We start from the raw sequence: 24279 nt of genomic DNA on the forward strand, positions 1-24279 counted from the left end.
GCTCCTGCCAGCGCACCTGAAAATTTGGATGTTTGGCCATTAAAGGGGAAACCAACCTCTGTAGCAGCATCCTGGGATGCTCTTCCAGAGAGTGAAGGAAAAGTCAAAGGTGAGTCTTCACTGTTGGTTTCTAACTCCCTCAAGGACCTGTTGTTCTCAAAGGCAAACTGCTGCCCTGCAGTAAGCTGGAACCTTGGCTGTGCCAGGATTCTTTCACTTGATTAAACCCAAGCAAGAATTTCATGTTTCCAGCCCAGTGTCTCCACAGTGCCACTGAGAAGCCACTGTCACTGTCTGCCTGCGATCCCACAGAGGTTCCTGGGGTATCATGCATGCACATTTTATCTCTTCTTCCAGTAATAGGCAAGGTCAAAATGAGGCTCAAGAAGGAAGTTTCCAGAAAGATTTTAAAGAATTAGTTGTAGAGGAAAAGATTGGGTAGTTGCCAAGAAAGTGAGTGGGTTTATGTTGTGTTTTATTTCTAGTTTGTCATGGAAGGAAATCCCCAGCTTAAGAAGCAAACACAAATCTGATTTCAGAAGATCTCATGCATAAATCTTGTGTACTATAGTGTTATTTGACATAGCAATAAAGATAGTTTGCCAGTTGGCTAAGATTTGCATAGAATTAAAGAAAAAGGAAAAGCTCTTTCTAGGATTTTTTCCCTGTTTCCCTCCAAAAATTAAGCTGATTTTTTAGCCTCCCGTTCTTCAGTGGTTAACAAGATTGTGTTTTTAAATTACCCAAGTTTTTGGAGGTCCCTTATCAGCCTACAGCATCTCAGAATTTGAAAAATCATTGGCGTGGAGGGAGGTACACCGTGTCTGCAAGACCTGCTTTATGTGTTCTTCGGGACAGTGATGGAATTCCTTCCTTTTTTGAAGTCAATAGAAGTCTTGCCAATTACTTCAATGGAGCTGCAGTTGTGTCCAAGAATCATTATTTCTGTAAGAAGGGTCATGCAGGGACATTATCTGATATTTCAGGTCTGCTCCTAATTTTGACAAATCTGTAGCCCTTTGTGCAGTTTTGTCTGCATTGTTATTAGATCACTCATCCAAGGCAATCATTTTAAAGGTACCTAATATTTAAGGGCTGAATGCTTATACACATCTAATATATCATTGTTTGGGTATGAAGTGTTACAGGAGATGTCGTATTTTTAAACTAAATAAATGGCAAGATATTTTTACTGGCTAAATAAAATCACTGAATTAGCGTTTCATGGTCATTTTGATACCATGTGGTAATCAGGAATTCTTGTCTTTTGATCCTTTTGTTTTTCAATCCTGTCCTTTATGTATTTATACCACATATTAAAATAATGGGAAAAAATGTTCTCCAGTAGTGATTTAAGAGTTATCAGAAGCTACACCAGTGTCTCTGCCATGGAAGCAATGCCTGTGTAAAAAGAAGGAAAAGAAAAAAGATTCAAAGAAAAAGGATTCATGCCTTCCAATACCTTGATTTGTTTTTCAGTGGAGCATTAAATTTATTTGCATATAAAATATCAATGATTTTTAACTTGATTTTGATGAACTGTGCATGACTTTTTTCTTAACACAATAAACATGGGGTCACTTTCAGAAAAAAAAAAAGATGTCATTATATTCTAGATTTTTCTCATTGTGGCACTGTGGCTCCTTAGATATTATTGTGGGTTTTTGTGTAGAGTAGGCAGCCCGTGAAATTTATCATCAAAACCCTGGTTTTATCTGATACCTGTGCCTCTTACAGAGGATTTGAAAAGAAAACAGAGCTTGCACATATCTGACATTTCACCTGCACTTCTTGGGAGTATAATGGGAAGATTCCTCTCATGCCCAGAATTGTTCCTATAGGGGTGAAATTTCTCTCAACACAGAAAGCTAAGACAGAGCACAGGTATCACAGTAATTCAAAATTCGAAGATGAGAGCAGGATGAGTTTCAAAGTGGCAGCCAGACCTTGCTTTGCTCTCTCTGCCATGGTTTTTGACCCTTGCTCTGGCTAAGCACAGTGTCATATTTAGAATTTGTTGGACAGGTGTGATGTTGCTACGATTTGGCAAATCTGCAGTGCTGATATTTTCTGGTAGAATTATCTCTTCTGAATAAGAACAAATATTCAACTTAACCTACATATATACATGTATCTCTCTCTCATGTCTTTATACTCCAGCTGTTGACTCGGCGTGCATTGCCAGTGTATTAATTTTAGTAATGCACGTTCTAATTCATCCTACCCATACAGTCTGTCCGCTGGAAACAGGACTGTTTTCAGTTTCCTCCTTCCAACCGTCTGCCAAATCATTTCAGAATACATTCTTTCATACGCCCCGGCTCTCAAGCCATTTGGAGCAAAGTCCATCACCTACTCTGGAGCTACAACATCAGCCATAATAGATGGTCTGCAGGCTGGGGAGCGCTATATTTTCAAAATTCGTGCAGCAAACAGGAGGGGACCGGGTCCTCAGTCAAAAGCCTTCAGTGTTGCCATCCCAGCAGGTGAGCACCAAGCCATGAACAATGCTGTAGTTCACCCACTCTTGTCTTGGTCCCAGTTGTGTTAATTCTTACTGACTCAACTCCTCTGCACTCTGTCTGACCCGTGGGATTTGACTTCCTTGATATTGTTTCTGGTTGTTGTTTTCATCATTATATTGCCCCAATAAGTCTTTGTCACTCTGCAGCATGCAAAAGGTCATTTTTATGGACATTTTAGCCTCTTAAATAAATGCATGCCATAATCTATGACAACACTATGTGTTCTTGTTATCCAAAGGCCAAAGAATGCAATGCTCTGGGTTTTTGTCTGCTCTGTTCCTGACAGCTCCCACTCTTAAAAGTTACTTAGTGTCTTAGATACTACTCCTGGTGTTTGGCTCTTGCCAAAAAGTTACTGTTGTAGGGACAGAATATTTGGTGGGTTAGCTAAAAAGGTGGGCCACAGCCTTACATGGGATAATGCAGCACCATGCCATCAACATGACTAAATTCTGCTGAAGATTTGGTTCCCCTGAAACGGTGTTGCAGTCCCTGATTTTAAATGTTTGACTTTAACTGGTCTAAGTTTTACCCAAGCTACAGTAATTCCACATAGGTACCTTCCTACAACCCAAAATTTATCTTCGCTGGACTCCACAGCCTGGTTATTACAGAAATAAATATTGTCCCATACTCTCATAAGTTTTGTTCTTGCTACCTGGGTCTTTTCTGCTTTTGTTCAGTTTTTGTGAATCTTTTATTGTTGTGAATAAACACTTTTTTTTTTGCCTCTAGCTGCTCATGAGGATTCAGTTACTCAGCAAAAGACAAATATCCAAGATAATGCAGAGGTTAAAAAGACTGGGAATGCTGGCTCATCTCCTTCTCAAAGTTCTTCTGTTTCTTCAAAAGCCCAGCTGTCACCTTCTTCTAAGCAGCTGTCTGTTCATTCACCTAGTGTTAGTGATAAAAAGAGTCTTCTTTCTGAATATAAGAACAAAATCTTGACTCGAGGGGTCCTAAGTAAATCTCAGTTACCTTCTAGAAAGACAGGAGATCTGGAACCTGACCTCCAATCCACTGAGGTGACAGATGATCACGATTCCTCCCAGGAAGCTACAACATCACTGCCAAAAGCCCAGGACCAGAGGAGGAACGTTAAACCCTTGTCCCCTAGTCAGCCAATCCACCCTGTCCTTGCCTCAGGGAGGATGTCTATTCGAACCCACACATCTGAGGTGTCAAGCCAGATGAGCACAGAGGAACGTGAGCCACCAGCACTGTTACCTTCATCAGTACAACACTCTTCTGCCTCATCCGTTCCCAGATACACAGATAATGAAACAAAGCAGTTGAGGCAAAGCAGCAACAATGTGCCTTCTAAGACCTCTTCACAGCCTGTGCCTGCCAAAAGTAACGGTCTTGTGAGTAATGTGGAAGGGAAGCCTGACCCTGTGCTGGTGAAAGTATCTTCTAAAGCTTCAGAGCCTGGTCGCCAGGCCTTGCCATTGAGTCGGCAGTCTGCTGTGTCTCACGAGGGTGTCTCAGGCCATCGCAGCAGGTCTGGCTCTCTAGGCCGTTCACACCAACCTGCTTCCAAATCAGCAGATTCCCACACTCATAATAGCCATAATGAGTTTGACAGTGAAGAAGCAGAGGACGGAGCAGGACAGCCAAGTTTTAGGTCACAGCAAACAAGGCTATCCTCAGGCTCCAGTTCCCGCACATGGAAGGATTCAAAATCAGCTGCGGCAACAGTCTCATCAAGGTCTGCTGTTCCTGGTTACACTTCACCTCACTCTCGCTCCTCCACCAGTGCCAAATCCAAGGGAAAGGATGTTGATAAGAATTATAAGGAGGACTCACAAGATGAAAACCCCTTATTTCCTTCTTTGCCCTCTTCCAGGCAGTCTTCTTCAGCAATCTATTCCAAGAGAAGAAATCCTCAGGTCGGTCCTGATTCTCGCTCCAGAGAGACACATGGTGAAAAATCACCCCACTCTGACTCAGAAGAACAACAAAGCCAAACAGCTGCTCCAGAAAAACATTCTCATTTGCAGTCTTCTCTTTCCAAATCCAAACCTGAAGAGCAGGGCAATCGAGAGGTAAAAGAAAAGCTTGCTCGATCAAAACCAAGTGATTCTTTGCCTAGAAAAACACTCTCTTCTCGTCTTCCAGTGGAGAAGACCTCCCACTCAGAGCCTCCACAGAGGGCACAAACCAGTCCTTCCATCCTGCATTCAAGGGGCCGGCGCCTCCCATCCCACCGCGCCATCTCATCCCAAAGTAATGAAGAGTTGCAGGAAGAGGATGATGAGGATGAAACAGAGGGCAGTGACAGAGCAAGCAGGCACTCTGTGTTTCTTAAAGAGGTGTCCTCTTCTAGGGGATTATCTGCTTCTTTCTCTCAGGGCAGCTCAAGTTCGTCTCAATCAAAGCAACAGCAGACAGGTTCTCAGGTACCTTCCTACAAGCCAAAACACACTCAGCCAGACTCCAGTTCTGCCAGTGATACAGCAAAAGACAACCAGTATAATCAAAGGCTGTCACACACTTCAAGACAAACTCGTCCTTCCTTGCCTACTCGCTCAGGAGTTGCTACAAGGACAGCATCCCAAACAGAGAAAAAAAAGGGCCTGTTGCCCTCAAAAATGTCTAACACTGAACTTCCTCAAAAAGTTCCTTCCCCTTCTTCATCTAAATCTCATCAGTCAGTTTCTAATGAAGAGGATGATTATTACAGTGAATATGATCAGAAAGAAATGGAAGAGAAACCCACATCTTTGGCTGCAAAACGGTCCCCTTCTGTTTCTAGAGGTAACAAAAATGTATATGAAGACACTGCTAGCAATAAAAGAAAGTCTATGGACACTCTTCTACCTCAAAAAGTAAGTTCTGAAGAAGAAGAAGAGATGGAAAAACCTTCAATATTAAAAATGTCTCCTCCTGAATCACCAAGAAGCTCTGCCACAGCATCACAGATTACTCAGTCCTCTAACAAACATAACCCATCTAAACCAAGCTTTGTCTGGCCACGTTCTTCTGCATCTACCACCACACATACCATTTCTCCACCAGTTTCCTCCACTTCGTCTCCTCGTCAGCGACTACTGAACTCCAGGCTAGGGAGCCCTTCTCAGCGCCAATTTGTTAGACCTCCTTACAGACCAGGTATCCTGCCTTTGTTGTACTAATGTCACTAATTGTGTTTTTCCTAGAATCAGCAGCTAGATGAAAAGTCCTCCAGCAGGATACAGGTTCAGTTATTTAGTATAATGTGTTGCTTTTTATTTTGGTGGTTGCTGGGAAGCCTAGTTCTTGAGGACATTGCCTATTTGGTGTAATGTGGTGCCCCAGACCCTTTCTCCTGTGGTCTGATCTGCACAGGATCCCATCATCCACGAAGAGGGTGACAGAGTTAGGTGCTAAATTGGAAAAGTTCCTTATTGAGCAATGACTTCACCAAATGCTCATTGAAAGCTCATTTGTACTCAGAATATGCCAGCCTCTCAAGTACATAGCTCTTCATCATGGATTGCTAAAAGACCTTTGTAGGTTCCATAGTACCACAGTGGCCATGCCTAGACAGTGAAGTGTTTCCTCATGTTTTCTGTGATGAATTTTTAAGCCACTTTCCTCATTTTCCTAAGTAACAGCTCAGGGTTGCCCATACCTGTTGCCCATGCCCATCACAGCCAGACGATCTAATACCTTTATGGCTGTGATTTACCCCAAGAGACTTGTTTCTGACAGAATATCTGTGGACCTAGTAGAATAGAGGGTCCATTATAGATCAAGGTATTTATTTCTCATGTCACCTATGGAAAATCCCTGACAGCCTCAGTGACCTTGCTAGGTAGACATACCTTTTCTCGCTCAATGCATGGACATCCAAAACAGTATTTAGTGACTTGTTTTAGTAAATACTTTCTGTGTTATCTGTAGGTCGTAATGTTTGGTTTGAAGTGGCCTTCCTGTTACACAATGAGGGGTGTGCAGCTGGGCTGTTGCATCTGATATGCTTTAGTCAGACTCAGTGTTGTGTAGAGGTTCACCAGATTAAAGAGTTTTAAGATGGGAGTAGACCCTGAATAATACCATGGGAGATGAGATGTATGGCATGAAAAAAATAACAGATTTCTCTGTAGAGGTTATTTAAAGTTACTAATAGCAATGCAATTGTGAAGTTATAGCCAACAAGTGTTCAGTTAAATTTTTTCCCAGTCTATATTTTTTTCCCATTATATTTTTTTGGAGGCAAGTCTATGAGATAAGATGTGAAAGTTGCTGCCCTTTCAGAGCTGGGATGCCTATAGCTCAGTGCTACTTCTCCACTTCTGACATGACTGTACTTCTGTTTAGCAGTGGTTTTTCAGCTAGAGAAGGAGATTCCTTCATTTTCCAGGTTAAAAATATAGGAGTAGAGATAATTCCTATGCCCTCTCCTTTCAGTTTGTCACTACAGCTTTGTATAAGGATAGGATTGAACAAGTGGTTGTGTTTAATAATGGTTTCTTCCTTCATCCCACATCTGAAAGATCATTTACGAAGATGACAAACATTTTAATGACTGTAGTGCCATGAAGAAACATTCCTCTGCTTTCTTAAAAAAAAATAGACAGACCAGATAAACAAGATAGAGATGAACAGTGAGTGTTTAACCTCTTCAGAAAAATAATTTCAGATTCTTGTGTCAGTGGCAAAAATCTGACAGTGTCACAACAGTTACTTCAAGAAGAAGTGGAGTGCCTGGTTTGTGAAGTGTGGTGAGGCTCTTTCTGTTCTTGTTTATACTCAGATCAACCAGAAAATGCATTTTCCTGCAATTTAAAATATGGCTTGTAGGTTGCACAGCTTTCTTCAGAATAGTGTGTTTTCTTCCCTGTTTCAGGTTACAATGGCAGACCAAATCTTACAACGAAAAATGGAAATGGAAATGGAAAAGTTATCCCTGGTAATAATGGAAAACCAAGTGGACAGAAAGTAATCAATGGCCCTCAAGGAGCAAAGTGGGTAGGGTGACCTTCTCTCTAAATTCAAGATGTTTTGGCCTTTTATTGTATTTGTATTTTCGTTAAGAAAAGACAGGCAAGCAGTGCCCTCAGTCAATGCAGCTTTAAAGTGAAGCTATACTTCGTTTCCACTGTTCCACTGAAATCTAATGACAAATTCTGGGTTTTGTTATTTTAACATTTTAAATTTACAGCCTGATGGGTTGAATTTTAAACTATAACATTACTCCTATTAAATTTAGAGAAACATTTTTTCGTCAAAGTCAATGAGATTTGTGCTCCCCATTGACTCAGGGACTCTTGACACAGTGGGCTCTTTGCTGTGCACTGTGAGGGGAGATTGCCTGGAATAGCTGCTGTGAAAGATGTGCTCAGCAATGCTTCTCCCAGACTCTCACTCCAGGTAGAAGCTCCTGAGCAAGACTTCTGAAATAAAAAGTGCCTCCATAACTGTCATGATGCTTTAAATGCACTTATGTAGGTTTTTGCTTCCTCATGTTTCCAGAGGTATATGCAGAAGAGCTCAGATACCATTGATAGGAAAGCCCCACAAGCTGCATTCATGCCCACACATTGTCTTTTAACATCCTTTACAATGAGTTTTTAACCAAGGAGAGCAAGAGAAGGAACTTGTGCTTCCTGCATGTTTTCCCAAGTGCTGAGCAGTAGGATTCTGTCATCAGCCTCCCTGGCATCAGCAGAGCTGCTTGCACATGGCATGACACATAAAGACCTTTATTTTATGGCCACTTCAATCTTACCATTTTCATTAGAGGAACATTAAAAAGTGCATCAGGTGTGTCACATTCAAGGGAAGCATTTTGACAAGGATGCCCAAAGTCCTTCAAATGGATTGTAGAAAGTGGGCTAGGAAGGTCCTTGGAGTGCCATGGGGCATTTCTCTGCCTCTTGAGGGGAAGGCATTGCTGCTAGCAGGATGAACACCTTGCAAAGCAAGAGGATCTATGCCAAATCTGGTGCTTGGACGGCTTCAGAGACTGATCTCATAATCTGCTGTCCTTCCTGCTGCAGTCTTTTTCTCAGCACCAGATGTAAGTCTGTCTTGCCAACCTGGAATTGCTGTTTCTGTCTCCTTCCCAATTTCCTCACAGTACTTAACACCTTTTGCATTTTTGTGTTCTGTGGCTGAGTGTCTGTTACCTCAGGTTAAAACAGCATAAAGTTCAGCTATTTTGGGTTGAAATAGCAAAAAGGACTGAATTTTAACTGCAGTTAGCTCTGGAATTCAGTCCAAGCTCTCAGACATATTTGCTTTACGAGACAGAGGCTTTTCTTCAGTCTCCTACCCCAATTAAAATCTTAGCTACTTTGTTTTCACTGCCATTTCAAAATAAAGTATCTAGTCTAATATTTAATTTTTTTTAGCTAGACATAATTCTAAATCCCATCTTCAAAATGGTTCAGCATCATACTGAAATCAGTATTACATCAATTCACCTGAGGAGTCATGCAACCCTAGAAAATCAAGAGATTTGCTTATTTGCCCACGAGAGCTACAGTAGGTGATATGAATATGGCTGTGCAGCTCTGGACCCCAGTTCCTGGGAATCTGCTTTCTTCAGCAATGATATTTCAGTGATTACTATACACTTAGTTTTAAAAGTTCCAGTGTGTTGTAGCTATTCCTGAACATCATACTTAGTGTCTGAATTTCCCCAGGATTTCTGTTGCTGTGAAATTTCATTTCACCTCCTCTTGGGTTAGCTAAACTTGAGTCCATCTATTGCTTTTAGATTGTAGATCTTGACCGAGGGCTAGTGTTAAATGCTGAAGGAAAATACCTCCAAGACTCCCAAGGCAACCCTCTCCGAGTGAAATTAGGAGGGGATGGACGTACAATTGTTGGTAAGTTACAACTTCCTTCTTACAGAAAAAAGCTCTATAGTAGTTGTACACATGGTACAAATCTTTGAGCTGTTGAATGCTTCAGGCATCCCCAGGTCCCCTGCAAGCCATTTAGAGTGGCTTGTACCTCAATTCTCCACCAGATAGTCAGCACACTGCAGGACCTGGGGAGGCTTTGAGTCACCCTGTGAGACTCCAGAGTATGAGGCAGCATGAATCACTCAAGTCCATCTCACTTGTATCAGTGTTAGAAAGGACTGCAGAACTGAGCCAGAATAAGGGCTGATGAGTAGAATAAGGGTTGATGATTGTTTATATCTTTGTATACATAGGAGTAATTATTCCCCGCTGCTAGCACTGTACCAGCCATATGGATGTGTTTATTTCATTTTTTCTTCTAAAGCTAACCACAAATACTAAGAAACCCTGTTTGTGTTCTCTGAAGACTGCTGTTTGCATGTCAGTCCATCTGTACAGATCTCTTGAATACAAATTCAGTGCCTATTGTTAACCTGGCTACCATGAATATTCACAGTACCCAGAATTTGGCACACAAGCTTATCTGCAGTGACAGCATTTTCCAGCTCATCCCAGATTTTCCTTGGACGTGTTTGACATTAAGGAACAGAATATGGATTCATCATACATTTCATCAACAGTTAGTTGATGAGAGTGACTTAGATGAAATGCCATCATTGTCTGCACATTGTGATTCTGAAATGAAACCTCCCTGGAGTGTTTATCAAACAGCTGAAAAATGTGAACACAACTGTGGTTTTTTTGAGGTTCTTCTGAACCATTTTCCAGTTTTCTTAGCCATGGCTCTTTCCTAAGTAACACTCTCCTTCTCTGTCAGTTTACTTACAGAAGGCTCTATTCACTCTATTCAGTGTTTTTGTGGCATCTACTGTGATAAAACACAGTAATGCTTAATGCTATAAGCTTGAAGTGGAATAATGGTGAGATTATTTGGTTTTGTTCTTCTCTCTTAGATGAAAAGGGTGCTCCAGTGGTGAGTCCTGATGGATTGCCTTTGTTTGGACATAGCAGATTTAGTAAACCTGTAGCAAGTGCACAAGATAAACCAATAATAAGCCTTGGAGGAAAGCCTCTCATTGGTCTTGAAATGATTAAGAAAACAACCACTCCCTCAACTACTACTACAACAATACCTACAACAACTACCACAACAACCACCACAACCACTACAACAACTGTTGCTACAACCACCACCAGCACCACCACCACTCCAGAACCGACCACCACTGAGCCACCCACTGAGAAACCTGCACCAACCTGTCCTCCAGGCACCTATGGGGAGTATGATGATGAAGGCAACTTGCTCCTGGGGTTGGATGGCCTGCCAGAGTGCAATGCAGAAGGTAATTTACTTTTGTGCTGTTTGAATTCCCATGGCTGTGCTGTTTGTACAGCAGTTACACAGAAGTGAAATGGTGGAGAATCTGCCTCTGAAGATTTTGGTCCATTTGATAAGGTAGGAGCTGAGATTAGAGCATATGAAGAAGGGTTTGGGTGTTAAATGGATTTTCACTGGCAAATGCCAACTTTCACCAAAGCTGAGGTTTTTTAAGAAATTGTGTTTTCAGCAAATTTCTTACATTGTGTTGGAACCACTTTTATATGTTCACTCACATGGGGTACAAGTCTAAGCAGTAGCTTTGTGGTCAAAGCAGTTACACATAAGTTTTTCTTATTCCATTTCAGGCCAGGGAAGGAGCTGGAGGAACTATACATTTTGTCTGTTTTGTGTTCACTTATCACAATGAATTCTGAAAAGTCTCTCTTTGAGCCATGGTGGAAACAGCATTTGCAAAGTGAGATTCTTGTTCTCTTGCCAGCCCTTGGAGATAGATTGTCTAGCAGGAATGCAGCACAGCACAGATGAAGATGGTGAAAGGCAACCCAGGCTCTGCACAGATAAGGCAGAGAGTTGTACACTGATTTCTTTAATATCTGAAGATATGAACCAGTGTCAGTGCATGTCATTTTTCCCTGTTGCTGTTATACAAGCTTAGGTTGTGATGCCAAACTGAAATCCAAAGTAAACACATATAAATACACTAGAGTCTTTTGGTATTGATCCTGTTCCCTATCATGTTTTATGCTTTCAGCACCTGGATTGCAAGTGAGTTAGCTACTTATTTTGCCAAACGAGATCAGGGTGCACCATGGTAGCCCCTTACCCTTCCCATCTGTAGGTAATCCTCAACTCATTCTACCAGTGGGCAATAGCAGCAGAGCCATAACTTTACCAGCAGGTTGGCAGTCAGACATCTGACAACTGCAGCAGCCAGTTTTAATGGCTAGTGAAGCCCCTTTACCTTTCTCCTATACACCTGTGTTTCTTAAGTCAAAGCAGATTTACAGGAAAGTCACGAAACCATGGCCTAGGAAGCTGAACTATCACTTTGAGAAGGGCAGTGATAAAGAAAGGTGTGGCTCCAGCAACTCACAGTGAGTCGAAGGATGGAGAGACTTGGGAGAAGGTCTCAGAAGCAGAAAACAAAATTCCCTTACCAGCGGTCCATGACAGTTAATGAGTGAGATGTCAGCTCTTTGTGCAGGTGAAATTACAATGAGTTATAGTGTTAGTATTTATTAAAATTAGCCACCTCTGACACTGTGCAGTTACAGAAGCATGCTTGCATGTGTAGATATGCACAGATGTGTACACACACACGCACACACACACACACAGACATGCATGTAAAAATCAAATCAGCATTAAATATTAATATGAACAGTTTTGCTTTTCCCTATGGAAAGTTCATAGTTCTTAATTGTACTTACAAATATTGTTACAAATATTGTTATATATGGTCACTCTCATACTTTCAAAGTTGCCTAAAGGGAGCCATGATTTTTGGTAGTTAGAGTCCCTCCCACACCCCCCAGCTCCTTTTGCTTATCTTAGATGTAGATTACATCCTGTAATGTTTCCTCTTTTTTGGCCTGTGCTATTTGGTACCTGGAGGACCTCTTCTGAAAATACACATTGTAAGAACAGTAGAAGTTCATGACATACATCTGGGGTTAAATCTGAAGGTAGGCTCCAGAAGATGAGTAACAAAATCCTTTGCAGTGTTACGTTTAGCAGAGTTGTGGGCTGGGGAATTTTCATGTGATTTTCTGAACACATTAAAAGTTCTGCTTGGGCTTTTTGCCTTCTACCAGATGGGCTTGCTGAATCTTTGAACTTGACAGAAGCACGAATGAAAATTAAGTTTTTATTCAGGCTGTGTGTTCAATGAGAATGGCCTTGAAGTAACTCATAAACTGCCTGGCATTTTGACAGTATGTCTGCCAATGCCTCACAGTGGAAGGCTGAAAGGATGGTGCTGGATTTCTGCTTCTTACCTGGTTCTTAAGGCTAATTACCTTATAGCTTTTGCAATACTAGTCCCTACCTGGGAATTTGGAAAGCTTCTCTGAAGAGACTTTTTCCATTTTTTTAAGTCTTAGTGACCTGCTTCAGGATTAGATAAACACAGGAAAACAGTCTGCCTGTTCCACAAAGAACTTGCTCAAAAAGTAAAGATCTTTGTGGTATTTATTTAATGATGGCTGTTATTGTTTAACAAGGGAAGTGTATATTTCAAGAGTGGTAAACTACTACTCAATTATCAAAACAATGCAATTTTCACTTGACCATTTCCAAATTACTTTAAATTATATTTTTATCTTGTCTTTCCCTTTAATCTGAGTCTAGAAATTACTCCACATTGTTTAGTGAAATACTTTTTCTGCCAAAGCTTGATATTTGTTGCTAAGTGCTTTATTCACAAACAGGGTCTGCAAGTGCCAAAACCCAGCTCCAAATGTTCTACTTAAGCTTTGGCAAATTCTTTTATCTCTGTCAGGATTTCTTCTTGATCCAGCAGAATTTATTACCAGCTTTTCACTATATTCATCAGTCTTTAACTCTCAAGGAGGAGTTTGGCCACATAAGCATGATTTGTCAGTGAAATCAACTAAATTTTATTCATGAGCTCACAAAGGAAAAAAACAGGTGGAGACTTAACCATGCATTACATGTGATAAAATCAAGTGATAGAATTTGTAAAACAAGTAAGACAGCAAGACTATCCTTACTGATGCCAAAAGTCTGTGGCAAGTGGTCATAGGAAGATTTGGCCCCATTTATTACAGGCAGGGTTTACTCAAGAGATTCAGCAAAGGGTGATGGTGCAAGGTGAAGAACTGCAGCTGGAGTGTGTACAGAAAAGAATAAAATGAGAGGTCTGTTGGGGAGTACTCTTATTGTCACCATGACACAGCTAATGCTAAACAAGCACAGTAACTGAAATTGAGTACAAAAATAGAAAATTAAATTTGGCTTTGCTGGACTGTACATAGGCCAAGGACTTACTAGCTAATACGCATGATGAGTTGAAATCTGCTCATGGAAGATTTCAAATTTCTGCATATCTGATCCTCTTTATTCCTTGGATATAGGCAGTCAAAGGTAAGTGCATACATTATAGATGTTGGTTGATGTTGGCCAGTTGTGGGTAGATGTGCAGAATTCAGCAAAGAATCTACTTTGGGACTGACTACCCTCAGAGAAGCCAAGTGACTTCCAAGGGGATCATCTCCTGAAGTGTGCTGCAGAAGTCTACCATGAGGAAATATCAGATTCTCATATATGAAAGTATGACAAGAATAAACCCATTTCCTGTGTTTTAAAGCATATTTTGGCATTAAAATCACGCAGTGTATTTAAAATAAAATTATTTTAGGAGAAAAAATGCAGTTAAACAGTAATTGTTGGTTCAAAAAAAAAATCAGCAAAATTAAAATGTATCATTCAGATTATATTTGTGAGGTATTTAACATTGGCAGTTGAAACTTTGCACTGTTTGCAGTTCTGGTTTAGTGAAAATAACACTATTGCTTCCATACTGAGTGTTACAGGAGTGTGACCAATGTGTGTGAAGTGTCTGGAGGTCAAAGCTGTCTTTCTCTTGTCTTTGTTCACATGCTGGACACTCCCCAGCCCCAGCATTGCATTGGAGACTTCTGATGGTGCCTGCAGTGGGTTACAGCACAGTGCTTTTGTTTTGTTTGCATGGCTTTTTGTGACTGTGCTGAGCTTTGGATACTCTTTGGCTTCCCTGAATAATGTGGAGAAACACTTTCCCCAGAGTGTGCAGGAAAGCCTTTGGGATTCAACAGATGAGGTACTTGATGGTTGATGTATCTGGTGCTGGATTCATGTCCTGCAGAGATAATGAGATAATATCAAGGAATAGTCATCTGGGAAGTCTGTTGGTGCATCTGCATTGGTTTTGGGATGCATCATTAGAGAGTTTTTGATGAGCACCTCATAATCATCTGTCATTGCTATGCTTTCATTTGCATCCTGGAGCAATCTCATTCTGATTTCCTGAACTGAATTCATGCTGGATGAAACTAATGCAGAGCAGTGCTTCAGGAGTACACCTATGTGGCCCAACCTGTAATGGGCAGCCATTCCATAGGATCAGAGTAGAGCTAGTGCAGAGTAAAACCCCAGAAAATCCAGCACTAATTACTTCATTCTACAAAGCCATTCCTTTTGGGCTGCATTCCTTGCAAGACCATTGACATGGTCTATAAATGTCATGGCTCTGTGGGCTGTTTGTTTTTATATCTCCACAAAAATATTTGGGTAGAAATATTTAATTCCTTGGTTGGTTTTTTTGGCATATAATGTTTTCACATTTGCTGCTTCTGAGACTATAAAATATTGTCAAATCCAGATGTGATCTTTATATAGTTGCTGGCAGCCTACCTTTGCTCCAGAGCAGCTGGGGCCTGGGGCAGAGCTTCTGGAAGGTGATTACTCTTAATTTTATGTAGTAGCCCTGAGCCCATTTTTCCCCAGCAAAACTCCTGACTACTGCACTTAGCTTCTCATCTGTTGTTCTCAATGTGCAGGGCAGATTGTCACTGCATTATTTGGAAACCAGGAAGTTATCTTTTTCTTTACAATTCCACTGGCTAAATATTTTTATATTAAACTTTATTCCAGAATTATTTTATTGAATTCTTACAGCATTTTTTTTTCTTTCTCTGTCAATAGATACATTCTCAGGACTGGATTCAGATGTGACAGCAACTCCAGAAGCTTATGTGATATATGATGATGGTATGGGTTAACTGTATGAGTCTATTGCAAGTGACATGTTGCCTTTTTCTCTGTCTTCTTTCTTCGGAACTGGGTTCAAGGAGGCAGATTGGTAAATGGGAGCTTAAGCAAGTGATGGTGAGCTGGAAAATGGTTCTGCATTACATGTGAAGAGAAAGGATCTAAAACCATCTGTTTCTGGACATAAAAGTCCCTTTCTATCAGTCCTGCAATCTAACAGGAACCTATTGAGGAAATAAATTACTTTTCAGAGCTGTGTCATACAGACACTGCTTCAATCCTAGATTTACTTTCTCTGGTACAACTTCTATTCCAGCCCCGTCAAAGTCAATTGCCTCCTCTAAAATACAAAATCCAGATAACATTCCAGCCCTGAACAATCAAAATACCTTAGTGAGTTGTTTCTTTAATGTATAGTCTGCATTTGGACAATTAAGCATGCTCATACTGAATAAGATCACCTACATATAAAGTAAATAATCTGCTTAATTCATGTGGAATTTATATCAAAGAGATTTGAAATCAGATGAAAGGAAAAGAGGGAAATATTTATTTAGAGTTAGATTCATGTCATCTTGATATTATAATCAAGGACATAAAAACCTTAGCTAAAGAGGAAGCATCAAGTCACAGCATTTAATTGTAAGTTTTCATGGGGAATGCAAATTCTCAGTTATTGGAACTGAAATTCACTTTCTGCCATCCTTGACATCGGATGTTCTATCCCTCTTAGTGCTCAAATTCCTGCTCCTGCCCCCACATATGGAAGTGGATTAGTACAAACCTCAGTTAAACAAAAAGTTTTTTAGTAGAATTTATGGTTCTAGAACAATGAAAGTTTTTTTTTTATTTGTGGTTGTAGTGCTGGATCTTAAGTCTAATCAACAACAGAAAACATTTAAAAAGAGAGTGCAGCAGCTGAGTGGAAGATATTATAGACATTTGTACTTTTAATGCTGATCACTTCATACTGAAACTGACATTTAGAATGTGGAGAAGAGGGGACGAATTAGAAACTGCACAAGACATACATCCCATTTCCCTTACATCTCCATGGATGCAGAATATCCTCAGTGCACAGGTCTTTTGCCAGGCCTCCCCTTAGGTACAGGTCACCTGCAGAAAACACACACTTTAGCAGTTTAAGCACAAAACACTCAAAGACATGAGCTGAGTTCCCCTGCCTGCATGAGGTCATGGCAGAGATGCCAAATGCTACTTTCCCTTCATTTTGTGTGCCAGTCAGGTAGCACAGCAGCTTTTCAAAGAGCACTGAGTTAAATAGGACTGAACATAATGAGGCTCATGTGGGACAGTTTGCCTTCCTTCATGGCCCTGCAGGGACCACAACTGGAAAGTTCCGGACTCCGCATCTTCCGTCACAGGACGGTTTGAGAGCAGTATTGGACCACCTCTAGGGCTTTAGAATTGCAACACTGAGTTTTCTTAGAAAGTATTTTTTTTCTCTCCCTTCTCTACTTCCTTTGGCATCTGAGGGCTTAGGCCAGGGATTCAATTACTGTGCCATCTTCTCTTGGAGTTTGTGAGAGGAGGTGGCAGATACACATTCAGGATACTGCTTCACAAATACATTTGTTAATTTTTGTCCTGTTTAACCGTGTGAGTGAGGTCTAAATCAGCAGTGACATGAGTATTCTGGGGCAAAGACTGTTCTCTCTGTCCATGACTTTGGTAGAAACCATTGCAAGGCTGAAGTTTGACCAACCTTGACAAAGAGTTCTGTAAGGAGTGTGCAGTAGCCTCACTGGGCGGGGTGTGTAGCACTTCTTTGAGACTGTGGCCATGACAGAATTGTTTCCCTTCTCATAGTTAAGCCAAAATTAGATGAAGCATGCTAATACTTTCATCTTGTGTTTTCTCTGAAGACTACGAGTTTTTTGAGAGCACTTTGCCACCAACCACCACCACTGCCACCACTACCACTGCTTCTACCACAACAGAATTGGAGGCTGTCTATCCGGAGACCGGTGTTGGTGGCACTGGCCCTGTGTCAGAATATGACATTGCTGGGAAGAAACGCTTCACTGGTAAGGATGTCCTTTGGCTTATCTAGCGTACTACTTGTGCTGCAAAGGATTCTTGTTCCAGCTAGGCCAGCCCTTCAGCTGAGACCATTGCACAAACACATCCAGTAGACGTGTGTGTGTGGTCCTTTTAAGGATTTCCACCTTGGAAACCCAAACAGCAGTAGTTATTTCCTTGCTTCAATGCTTGCATGTTTATGCGTGGGCCCACAATGATTTTGTTGAACCGGTAAAAACCTCTTTGTACTCTTTCAGTGTAAGTGCTCTGTTCTGTGTTCTGCATTGTGTTTGGTCTAGCTGAAATTAGTGAGAGAGCAAGAGTGTCTACACCAGTTCAGCTTAACTGCATCTAACTTCACACCAGCAGTTCCAGCAGGGCAAGTCTCCACGTAGGTGTGAGTTTTCCTCTGGGGGACCTGATTCTTTTCCACTGATCTGTTCAACCTCAGCGATTTCATCCACCCTGCACAAGCATGTGTGCTTCAAAAGGTGTGCTTCAAAGTCAAGGAATGAATGGTACTTTGAATATGAACTTTCAAAAAAATAAATCCATAGAGATAAATATGATTTTGGTATTCGAACATTTTCTCAGTAGAAGGCATTTGGTGCAGGAACCCCCATTACATGAGCCATGTCTCCTGTGTACATGAGCCATTCAAGTGTGTAGGTTGGTGTTGCAGCACTGACTTCAGACCTGCTCTGCTTCTCTGTCAGCTGGGGGCCAGAGGAGAGGGATTTGGAGATTGTGAGATTGTAGGGAACATTCCAGCCTCCACCCCAGGCTGGTGACACCCCCTGCAGCCCTTTACATATTTCTGGCACTTGAACTGAGGTCAAGTCAGCTGCTGACTCACCTGGCATTTCAGAAAAGAGTTCAGGGAATGGAGAATCATCTTTGACATGTCTTGGCTTCCCTTCCAATATCCACAAGCTTCATGTGGCTTAGAGTGAAACTCTGCTGCTGGAGAAAAAGATTTGTTTTTATATATGCCAAAACTTTTTCCAGTGCATCTTCAGTTTCCCTGTCCAAACAATTTCATGATGTTTCTATTCAGCTCTCTCACTGACAGTGCTTCTTGATTCATTTAGCTGGAGAGGCTAAAATTAACTTTATTGCAAGATCTGGAAAAAATTCCTTTAGGGCATGAAATCCAATAAGATAAACCAAGAAACGTTGGTTTATGAACATTTCAAGGCAGTAGGGAAATAATATTACCATTTCAATGAATTGTATTACTGCAACTGAATAAACATTTCCAAAGCAAGTTTTATAGTCCTTCCTTTGAATGTTACGGTGACTTTTAAGGCAATAAAAAGATGGTTTAATCTTTTCCTGAACTGAAGTACAATTCCAGTCAGTATAAAGCTTTTAAAAATAGAAGTTACAGGTTGGGAGCACATGCCTGGAAGGTAGGGACTCATGGCTCCTGGTCCCTTAGTACCCAGGGGACCACAACAATCCCTTTAAACTGGTTGGACGTCACCTTGGAATTACTCTTCACCTTTCTTTTGTTGTTTTGCTCCAGCTTCAGGATGTTTGTGTAAGAACCAACCACTTAGACCTGTAAAGTCTTAGGTGATTGAAGGCCCTGGCAGGGATCTGTTCCCATGTTGGAAAGGCAGAATTTGGGTGACATTTTCATCCCACCTTCCGGAGCAGCTGGAGGTAGCGAGCAGAGGGTGCTGCAGTCAGACTGCTCTCTTCTGCCTCTTGTAGCAAAGACAGTCCTTCCATCTTTGCATAATTTGTTACAGTTGTGGGTGTGGGGTAGGTAAACCTGAATGTTGGCCTCCCATTCCCCTTGCTCATCAATTAATTTGGCTGTAAGCCAGGCTTTGTTGGCAGCGGTCTCTGGGCTGCAAGGTGAGGAATTTTAAAATGCGCCACAAAATGTGACTCTCTTTAGGAGATTGCCAGCCTGTGTGCTACTCTGGGATACCTCAAACTCCTTACTAAATGCTGCCCTTCCCTGTCTTTTCTAGCTCCTTATGTGACCTATCTCAATAAGGATCCAGCAGCTCCCTGCTCCTTGACAGAGGCCCTGGAACATTTCCAAGTGGAGAGCCTTGATGAAATCATTCCTAATGACTTCAGAGAGAAAGATCAGCGTCCCCTGAAAGCCCCTCACAACATCACAGTTGTGGCAGTCGAAGGCTGTCACTCCTTTGTCATTGTGGACTGGGCCAAACCTGCTCAAGGAGACATGGTAACAGGTACTCCCCTGAGGGTTTCTCTCCCAGTGGAGAGTGGAGAAGGGGAAGGTTTTCCTGAATGACCATTTGTACTGGTGTCTGCACTGTCAATGTGTCACTTAAAACAGTGAATGCATTACCTCTCATCTTTATGCCTTCGCTGTTTTTAAAATCAGAATTCACAACTGGGTGCTGTCCTCTGATGTAATGCTCCATCATTATTAGCTAATTATAAGAAATTCTTACATGCCAGGATTTTCCACGAGAGTTAGGCATAGAATCACTTTCATATTCAAAGATGTTTCAGTTCATTTTAATCCTTAAAATTTACCGTGACACCTAGGGATATAATTTATTTAAAATTTAATTAGAATCTCATGACTATTTCTCTTTCCTGTTTAAAGGCTATCTGGTTTACAGCGCATCCTATGATGACTTTTTAAAGAACAAGTGGTCAACCAGGACTGCAGGGTCTACTCACTTGCCCATTGAGAACCTGAAGCCCAACACACGGTAAGGATTTGATCCACTCCTTTTCAGTTCTGTTAAGGAAATAAAACAAATTTTGAGAGTTGTCAGTTGTTTTTCTTGGTCTTAGTATAAATGTTTACATCTGGTTTAGATTTTACTTATTCTGTTGGACAGCAAATTGTTCTATAAACTACACAACAACCTGATATCTTTACGGTATTAACCCTGGAGCAGATAGCAGTGTGTACATATGTTTGTGTGTATGAAAACACATATCAGTAACAAAGAAAATATTGTTTTAAAATGCATTTTCTAATCTTTTAGATAATCAAATGTTGGGGAAAAATATACTAAAATATACTAAAATATGCTAAAATAGACCCATCGTTTGACTTGATGTGACGTGGGCCATTCCAACATACGTGTGGCAAAGATTTGATGCCTAAAGGCTGCTGGGGAAGTGCTAGCCACTGGTCTGTTTTTACTTTCTGTTCACATAAATGTGCTGGAAGAGAAGACTTGGTGGTATAAGGTGAGCTTCTGGTAATTGCTCAGAAGTCAATTTAGCAGGAGTTTTAGGTCTTTATCTTACAAAAAATCTGACAGAAATGGTGGAGCACGAATGCATGCTTCACATGATTTGTGAAGATTTGTGGAATAATTTGTGGTGACTGGGGGCAAATTAAACAGCTACAGAGGGACTGCATTCAAATTACTCCTTCAGAGAGATGCTCAGTGTCTCACATACTTGTCTCTCAAATTCTGAGCCTGAAATTCCTTTGGTGCTCCCTTGGGCTTCACATGCTGCTGTCTACAGTCTCTCAGCACTGGTGGAAGGTGTTGCTCACACAGTGGAGAGATGCACTGGGATTGTGGGCTGGAATTAGTATGCCTTACTTGGTGGTGATCTGCAGATCTGAGCATTGACTGCTTGGACAGACACGTAGGGTTTGTGCTAGGACAGCACAGAAGAAAGAAATGGTGTCAGCCAAAGTATCTTTTCTTTCCAAGACAATTCATAGGCAAAGGGAAGGTTCTGAGCATTAAAAGTAGCTGATTGAGAGCCTCAACCTAGAAAACAGAATTGTTTGAGCATGGCCTTCATCTAAAACCTTAATAGACAAAATGATAAGATAAATAAATTATGAAAAGCCAGTGCAGTGTAGCCAATTGGGAGGCATATGATGAGGCATATTTTTCTGACCACATCATGACACTTCTCCAGACTCCAGCATAGTCTCACACAGGTTTGCCCCTGCAGCTGCTCTTGCTGTCTGGGAAACATCCAACCACCAAGAAATCACAGAATGTTTAAAGAAGTCTTCTCCACAGAGACTTCCCTTCAGCCAAAGAGTACTGAGGACATGACATCTCCTTTGGAGGGCCAGAACCTGAGCAACTTCTGCAGCAGCTCCTTATGCAGCTGCACAAGGGCCATGTTCAGCAGAGGACACCTGCAATGTCAAAGACCTGGAAAATTAGCAGGGGAATTCTAATTATGGAGAAGCAGGATAAGCACATTCAGAGCACCTACAAAGTTAAAAGTACAGAGATAAGATGTTACAGGAAAACATGGTCCATCTTATCCCCTCCTGTTCTGTCTACAGTACTGTCAATCACACGCCTTCGTGAGGCATTTTCTTACATATCCAAGAGCTAAAGAAAGGCCACTTATTCAGAAGATTGGTAATCTAGACCTTAGTGACAATCTTTGAGTCTGGTTCATGGTGTGTTAAAACAAAGTTACTTCACAGCGGAGAGCTTCAGTGGTGTACTCTGTGTCTGATAGTGCTCTCCTTACAAAACATGTTGTTACAAATGTACACAGGGTGGTATGTGGCACAGCTCTCTGTGGGTTTCACCTGTTACAGCAAGATGGAAGAGGTTTGAGATCTCCTGTTCCTAGATAGTGATAGTGGAAGCACTAGGAAATGCAGACCCTTCTGCCTTTGTACATCTACATCCTTATGACTTGAGGACTCCCTTTCCCTAAACAACTCTCCTCTTGCTGCTAGAACCTGTTCCTGCCTCCACATCCCAGATTCCTCTGTATGCCCAGCCCTTTTCCCCTTCACCAGTATTCATTCCTCCACTCTTACTTTGTCTCCCATGCAGGCCAGGGAGGCGTTGCCTTTACACCCCTGCTTCTCCTGGCCGCAGCCCTGCATTTCTTGCTTCTGTGCCATTTCTACCTTCCAGCTGAAGCTCCTCACCTCTTCAGTCATTCAGTCACATCTCCCTCCCTCTCCTAATGCCCAAAGGACAGGGTTGAAGGCCAGGGATAACTCTCTGCTTCTCATACCCAACACGTAAAGGGCTCCAGCGCGCCAGAAGGAGTGGTTGCAGTGAAAGCTCACAGGAGTTCTGCAGCTGCTGTCCATGCTACACTCAGTGCAGGGGGATTGGTGGGAGTTGAGCTGCCAGCATGTCTGAGATGGACATTAACTCCAGGCTACAGGTCACAATTTGTCTGTATTTGAATGGAGTTTTATAGGAACAGCAAGGTTACGGATTCATGCTTCTCCATGAGCCTAGTGACTGTCTTGTCGAATTAAGGTTTCATGATAGGGAGGTTCAAGCAGGTGCTATTTATTTAAGCAGATTGTTTCTCCAGCATCTTCCTGAAGATGATATAATCCACTGGCCCCTATTGTATCCTCTGTGAAGGCAATGAAGGCTTCATGTGGGGTCTGTGGTGGAGAACGAAGGATCTTTATAACAGAGAAATTTTATGTATCAGCCATTCTCATTTACATGCTTCAAACCCACAGACTGAATTGATTGCATACTTTTTGTCTTAAAAATAACTCCCTAACCACTAGGAAAAGATACCATGCCTAAGAAAATATGGGATAAAAGTTGAAGTTAATCTAAAGATTTTGTGTCTGCATTGTTAATGAATTTTGTGAGAAAAGTCTGATTAAGTAATTTACTGTAAGCAGATGCTGTTGGCTACTGGGCATCCACAAGGGGCTATGGGTGGTGCAATTTTGCAGCATGCATAGAGTATGAGAAGTAAGTTGGCATCCTGGCTAAAGTCAGCACCAGAGAAGATTTCAAGCTGTCAACATATCCTGGAAAATATCTGCCTGTTATTTAGGTTTTACAAACAAAACAGAAATCTATGTTTAATCCATGTCATAAATTTTCTCCCGAGGCCTGGTCTGACCTCCATTTGAGAAGTGGAAGTTTTTCCATTAGTGAAACTCTGGTCAGCTTCAGTGGGTACAGGAGCTGCTTCCTTGTGATTTGTGATTGTAAACACTAAGATGACTTTAAACTTTATTAAATCTTTAAACCAGTAGTTTTGACAAGGTCCCTTCCCTAACTTTAATTCTCAGCTGTAACAGAAGATGATGCAAAGGGCTGGACAGCATCTGCTCCACCACTAAATCAGTCTTATGCAGTCAGAAACATTATAATCCTTGTCATAAACATTTCAGTTCTCTTCCTGAGCATGGTTAGACTTTTTCCTGCCTTTTTCAGGAATGCTGTGTCAGTGCCTGATGGGAGTAGCTAGATAGTCTCATTATTTAAAACACGGTTCTTCACCCCCATATCTCCATGTCTTCTGAAATCTTTAACTCTGTTCACTTAGGTTTTGTTCCATCTGGGGCTACTTTGATCCCACAATGCCTGCTACCAATCCAGTGTTGTACAGAGCACTTCGTAGGAGGTTTTTAAACATTTACTCAGGGCTTACAACTGCAAACAGAGCCTGGTTCTTCTGTTTCAGGGGATCAGATGTACCAAAAATTTATATCTCCTTTCTATAGCTCCATTGAAACAAAGCCACGGTATGTCCAACAAGCAGCATCAACCACAGGTGACTGCTTTGTGCCACAAGGGCCACACAAAAGAGCTAAGATGTCCATGAAACCATTGCCCTGTACAAGTGCTAGACCTATGTGGCACATACCTACCTCATACCAGCTCTGGAGGAAGCTCCACTGCCAGCTTGGCTCTGATGTCTTTTTATAAAATTAGTTGTAAATATTGATGAGGGATGTAGTGGTGGACCATTTCAGATGGAGGGAGACACTTTGCATTAGCCTGTGAACCTGCAGGCTCTCATT

General features: G+C 41.5%; 1 protein-coding gene across 1 annotated transcript in view; it reads left to right on the forward strand.

Moving 5' to 3' along the window:
- The window catches only part of FNDC1 (fibronectin type III domain containing 1), a 62880-nt gene that overhangs the window by 27406 nt on the left and 11195 nt on the right, over positions 1–24279 (forward strand). The window contains exons 6-15 of the mRNA XM_036381002.2: positions 2–109; positions 2298–2486; positions 3261–5636; positions 7357–7478; positions 9232–9343; positions 10336–10725; positions 15429–15494; positions 17381–17542; positions 19523–19753; positions 20137–20245. Coding sequence (XP_036236895.2) covers positions 2–109; positions 2298–2486; positions 3261–5636; positions 7357–7478; positions 9232–9343; positions 10336–10725; positions 15429–15494; positions 17381–17542; positions 19523–19753; positions 20137–20245 — 3865 coding nt within the window. The remainder of the gene's footprint in view (position 1; positions 110–2297; positions 2487–3260; positions 5637–7356; positions 7479–9231; positions 9344–10335; positions 10726–15428; positions 15495–17380; positions 17543–19522; positions 19754–20136; positions 20246–24279) is intronic.

Source organism: Molothrus ater, chromosome 3 (genome assembly GCF_012460135.2).
Source record: "Molothrus ater isolate BHLD 08-10-18 breed brown headed cowbird chromosome 3, BPBGC_Mater_1.1, whole genome shotgun sequence".
Lineage (NCBI taxonomy): Eukaryota > Metazoa > Chordata > Aves > Passeriformes > Icteridae > Molothrus > Molothrus ater.